Below are 6000 nucleotides of genomic sequence, written 5' to 3'. Positions count from 1 at the left end.
AGCTGCAATCCTGACAGCCATGGAAAAGCCATCCACAGGGAAGCTGCTTTTTCCAGACATTTATGCTGCACAGCAACAACAAAAGGGTTTTTTTTTCCTTGTTTAAAGTCCTTTTTTCCTTGTTTTTTCTTGCAGTTTAAAGTGATTTACAGGTTCAAGGAAAGCAGGGAAGTTAAATAACGATGTGGTTCATTTGTTGAGGCCATGACAGCCCTGCTAAGAGCACCCAAACGAGGCAGCTCTGTGGATTTATCCAAGGAAAAGAAAACCCTCTCCCTTCTCCCTGACTCCTCTCCAGAGCTTTTTCCCAGCAAAGGCTTCTTGAGAACAAACCTGCGGAGCTCCCTGAGGGGACTCAAACCATTCCTGCTTCTTCCCAACTTCATTCCCCCTCTCATGGATCCTGCACCCACAACCTCCTTCAAAAACACCACAGGAGTGGTGAGAACACCTCCAAGGAATCCACTCAATCCATTCTGGTCCCACCAGGAGCAGAATCTTCACTGCCAAAGGATCTCCTGTCCCTCAACAGCACCTGAACATCCCCATCCTGAAATCTTTATCCCAATCCTGAATTCTGCCCTGTGAAGGTGAGGAGGGGCTGAGATGGATTTCCTAGAGAAGCTCCTGAATCCCTGGGAATGTCCAAGGCCATGAGGGGACCTGGAGAACCCTGGGACAGTGGACGTGTCAGTGGATAGGCTTTAAGGTCACTCCCAACCCAAACCAGGCTGGGTTTTTCTATGAACACCACACTTTGGGGAATTCCAGCTGGAAAATAACAGCAGCAGGACCATGCAGGGAGGCAGCTGGGGATTCCTGGCTGGGGTTACTCTAAAATGGAGGCTGAGGGTCGTTGTTGGCTTGTTTGTGGTGTTGGAGCTGGTGTGTGCCCCTTACCTCAAGGGGCAATTCAGGTTGTTTAGGGGGTAGGAAGAAGTTTAGCCTAAAATCAGCTTTGGGAGCTGGAAAAGAAGATTTGAGCCCTTTCTTCCTGAGATGGGGGGGTAACCTCTAAGAAGGGTTTATGTTGCCTCCTTATCACAGGGGCTCCATGCTGTTGCTTCCTATCACAAAGGTTCCATACCTGCTTGGTGTTTCTCATGGACATCTCCTCAGAGCTCCTCTGTGACTCTTTCTCCTTCCCACAACAGACAACTAACCCCAATTCCCTTCTCAACCACCCACCCACTCTTTTATAGCACTCTTCTCCTCATTAGTTACAGCTGTGGCCTGTTAAAGTCGGGCCTGTTCCTAATCTTTGCTAATTAGGCCCAGCTGCAACTCCTTAGGGGCAAGATCACTTTCTACACCATCTTTATTTTCTTATATTCTTACAGCTTTAGTCTTCAATCTTTGGCTTAAAAGACCCATGTTCTTTCTACACCATCTTTATTTTCTTATATTCTATCCCCTTACAGCTCTAGTCTTCAATCTTTGGCTTACAAGACCAATGTTTTTATAAACCATTAGAGTTAATTAGAGTTGGAGTCGTTTTCTAGGGTGGCCACAAGGGGAAATAAAACCAGAATGGTTGTGAAATGGGTGAATGAGGAAATCAAACTGGAATGATTTGTGAAATTGAGGAATGAGGAAATCAAACTGGAATGATTGTGGAATAGGTGAAAGAGGCTGGCTGGGGTGGGTGAGGCCAGGCCAGGGCATTTATTTCTCCCTCCTTACCTTGGTACTGGGCACTGAAGCCCTTCTGCCTGTGGTTGCCATCAGAGGTGAAGTGCAGCCTCAGCCAATTTTTGCTGCTGATCACAGGGGCAGGCAAATTCATCCCAGTGAACCTGCAAGAGAGCAAAGCAGCACAGCCACGTCAGGACCACGTCAGGACACCCCAAATCCCCCTCTCCAGGCCAATCATCCTCCCCCAGGACTTTGGGAACTCCTCTGTGGGTACCACACAGCCAAGGAGAGCCCCCTCCCCACTCCAGGGCTACCTCCAGCCCCATATTCCTGATGGGAATCCCTGCTGAGGGCTCCATGTTTGTCATTACAGAGGTTCCCAGTCCTTTTTCCTAAGGCACAGAACATTCCCAAGCTCATCTCTTCACATTTGGTTAACCCCACTCCAAAATCTTGTTTATTTTAACTCAGGAAGGGAAAGGATGGCAAGAACATCCTTATTTTTTATTTTATTTATGACCAATCCCAACCTGAGGAAGATTCCAGCCAGGATCACAAATGAACAACTCCAGAACCCAGCAGCAGCCCTTCATATTTGTTCATAATTTTATTTCCTTTTAAAACATGATGTTGTTTGCTTCATTTTTAACTCCAGATCACAATTCCTGGCTGAGTTTTGTCCCAAACCAAGTTTTAGACTGGAACAACACTTCAGACTGAGACTGAGGTCCACAATGGTGACATTCACCATGGTGAGGACACCAATGCTCTCTGTGTTCCTGCTAATGAAAGTTAATCATTTTAATCCCTAATTATCACTTATTTAAAAATTAGTGCAATTTCAACACCCATTATTGGCATTCCAACACCTTTCAGTGGCATCCAACACCTTTTATTGCCATTTCAACACCCCATTTTTACCATTCCAACATTCTTTTTTGACATCCCAACACCCCCTGCTTTTTTAACAAAGGCAAAAGGATCCTGGGAATCTGTTCCATCCGGAAGATATTTCAGATTTGATTATTAAACATTATTTAGCAGCAGACCTGGCAGCCCATGGAGCACCTGAAGAGCCCTTCAGCCACCCAGCCCATCCAGAGGTGACCTCAGGCTGGAATTGGCAGCGTTAATTAATGGCATCCCTGCGCTCCCAGTCCCTTAATGAGCTGGCAGGGTGATTAGTGCATAACTAAAGCATCTCTGCCACCTACAGTACAATCCAAACCCTGGATTATCCCGTGCCTGGATCCTGAAGTGCTCTGGGATGATTTAAAACTGGGATTTAAGGTTGTTCCCAATCATTTCTCCATGGATTCTCTCCATCCCTGTTCCCAGCTCTTTCAGGAGGATGAGGTGGAGCAGAAATGGATCCTCTGTGGCTTTTTGCCATCCTTGGGGAACTCCAAGGCAGCTGAACCCACTGAATTGGAAACTTTCTCAAAGATTGAGTTCAAACAAACAGATTTGGGGCTGAGATCAAACAAGGGATGCCCCAAACCCAGATTTGGGGCTGAGATCAAACATGGGATGCCCCAAACCCATCCTGAGTAAGTTCTCCTGGCTGGTTTTTATGACAACACCCTTAAATTCAATGTTTTCACCCCTCAAGGGCCATTTCATTGTTTATTCTGCAGCAGCAAACCCCTCAGGAATAATCTTTAGCTATGCAGAGCCAAATTTCCCTTTCACAGCTGTAATTCAAGTGCCTGAGATAAAAACCAGACAAGAATGAAGCAAAGCTGCCTGAATGAGGCTCAACTTCTCCTGTCCCACATCCCTGGATTTGGTTTTGATCAGCACATCCTTGAAGGGTGGATTCATCCCAAACCTGAGATGTTTTTCCCTTGTGTGACACCAAATCCTCCACATTAAACAAAATTCCTTAATTCAAAACAAGGAGGGGTTAATGCCATCAAAACTCTTTTTGAAGAAAAAGCACTGAAGTGAGGCCTTCTCAACTCTTTTTTATTTCTTTCCTTGCTCTCTCACTTCCCACTGAATCCAGGCATGAAATATTTATCCCTTTCCCTCCCCTGGCACAATTAGTATGGCTGTACATGGCTGGCACTGATTACTCTGCATTCACGTCCCATTATCTATTTACAATCCCAATTCCTGCTTTAATTTGTTTCCACGCAGAGAGGAAGAAAAGGAAGGGGGAAAAAAAATCAATAAAGTGTCACAAAGTGAGGCAGAAGCACTGGAGCAGCAGGAGGAGATGTTTGCACACAGATTTGGAGCACCCTGAAATTCGATTATCAGCAATTTGGCCATTAGTTCTTCTTAAATGGACCCAAATACGATGAGAATTCCTGGTGTGGATGCTGCAAACCCCGTGCAGGAGTCAAAGGCACGACTGAAGGCAGGAATTCCATCTCAAATCCTGCTATTTCAGGTGAAATATCTTGGGTCTGCTTTGCAATTCTTACTGTATCATTAATTGTTCAATCTGTACTTAGATAACCTGCACTCCTTTAAAGGTATTTGTCCTTGCAGGGAAATCTTCAGCTGACTTATGTCCTCGGCCAAGCTGCCTGTTCAGGGAACAGATGGGAAAAAGGAGGCTAAATTTACCATTTTGTTTGCAGCACAGTATGACCTATTCACAAGATTTTTCTTTTAATGTGTTAGTTGTGGAAATCTGTTAATTTGATATTTAAATTATTTTCAAGTGGAAGCCTCATTTATGGTGTTACCTCAAGAGGGTGACTAAAATCTGTGGGCTTGAACAGGTACAGTGTGTAGACCATGTGGCTCTCATTTCCTTCCTTTTCCAGTTGTATGAAACACTTTGCTTCAGAAAGCATGAACTTGAACTTAGCCATGTGGAAGAATGCCTGGAATGACTTAGCCCACACTGATTTGAGGAACTGGAAGGTGCTGCCTCATGCACCTATGGAACACGTAGCTCTGTTGCCACGAGGTGATGTGTGTTGGGAGTTAACACCAGGGATGTGAATGTGCAGGAAGACAACTGTGCCATTTCTGCTTTCAGCCTTCTGTCCGCCTGGTCTCTCTGCTAGAGATCATGCACTAGACAGGCTTCGGTAGTAACAGAGATCCAGTAGGAACTCACAGTCCATGGCAATCTGTGGTGCCATCAGGGGATTTCTGTCATGCCTTCACCATCTCTTCTGGTTCTTCCTTCAGAGTTTCTCTGAGGATAGTCTGCAGTAATATATTATGTATGTAGGTTGTGCCAGGGCAGTATTTTGCAAGCAGCTGGAAGATAATTTGCCTGCCCCAAGCATAGGAAGGGCTTTTCCCTTACATCAGTCAGACAAGGTTTTGGTCTGTCAGTTCTGAAGTCAGGAATAGAGCTCACATGCTACTGGTGCCTTAATGACAAGGAGAGCAGAGCCTGTGTCACAGAGCTGCTCCTCCTTTGCAGAGGACAGGAATGCTTTCATGTCCAACATACCCCTTTGCTAGGCAGCCAGGATGCCATCAACATATTCACTAGCCTGCTACAACTTGTGCTCGTGCAAGGATGGACTGGGACAAGATTTTTCCCAGGAAACCATTCCAGTGTCACATACACAGTTTAAAGAGCTGCTGAGTAGCTGTGGTGCACGTGCAACAGCACCAGGTGTGCTGTTTTGCTTCTTCTTAGTTTAAAACACAAGAGGTTCCTGCATTTCTTTTCAATCCTGATTTGTGGTAATTTGGGAGGCACAGCTTTAATAATCTCCAGAGTGCTTTTTATCATTACCCTCTCTTCTGTCCAGATACGAAGCAGATTGGAAAGGGTGAAGACTTATCAGAACAACTCCCAGACACGTCAATTGGAGGCTGCCTGACTAAATTCTCATAACACACCCTGAAAATGCAGCTCGTGCCATCTGCAAGGACAGTTTCGGAGAGAGCAGATCGCAGCTGCTGGGTGAGAGAGGCAGCAATAGGTACTGCCAGCTCAGTAGTTCAGCTTATAGGCTCTTACACCTTCCTGAGACTTGCACAAATGGAGCAGTGCTGGCACTGCAATGAGGTCACTGCTTTGCCAGTGTTTACCCCATTGGGCCAAAGCAGGATTAAATGAGACAGATCTCTGCAGGACACTGCAAGTGTCATTGGGAAGCTGCTGTGGAGCTGGTAGGCTTAAAACACTGGTGACAAGATGTGGCTGTACCTCAGGCAACATTGGCTTTTGAATGGCAGTGTCAGAGGTGATACAGCAAGGAGGTGCATGCAAAAAATCCTTTCAAAGGTTGAAGCTGAATTTCTGGCATGCAAATGGAAATGCTGATTATTCCTTACTGATCTTAGATGCTGTCATGTCAAATCCACTTGCTTAGTGTCACTTCATAGCCACCCCTGGGACACTTCCTGAATTGTTGATAGGATTTAAGCACAGCACAAGAA

General features: G+C 45.6%; 1 protein-coding gene across 1 annotated transcript in view; it reads left to right on the top strand.

Moving 5' to 3' along the window:
• The first annotated feature begins 2369 nt into the window (after positions 1-2369).
• The window catches only part of LOC128937668 (mastermind-like protein 3), a 28915-nt gene continuing 25284 nt past the window's right edge, over positions 2370-6000 (top strand). Inside the window, exon 1 of the mRNA XM_054277461.1 lies at positions 2370-2387. Within this exon, the coding sequence (XP_054133436.1) occupies positions 2370-2387 (18 nt within the window). The remainder of the gene's footprint in view (positions 2388-6000) is intronic.

Source organism: Melozone crissalis, unplaced genomic scaffold (assembly GCF_028551555.1).
Source record: "Melozone crissalis strain CALT ecotype California unplaced genomic scaffold, PUWL_Pcris_2 ptg000020l_1, whole genome shotgun sequence".
NCBI classification, from domain to species: Eukaryota; Metazoa; Chordata; class Aves; order Passeriformes; family Passerellidae; genus Melozone; species Melozone crissalis.
The sequence above is the reverse complement of the archived record's forward strand: the minus strand, read 5'-3'. Positions and strand labels throughout refer to the sequence as shown.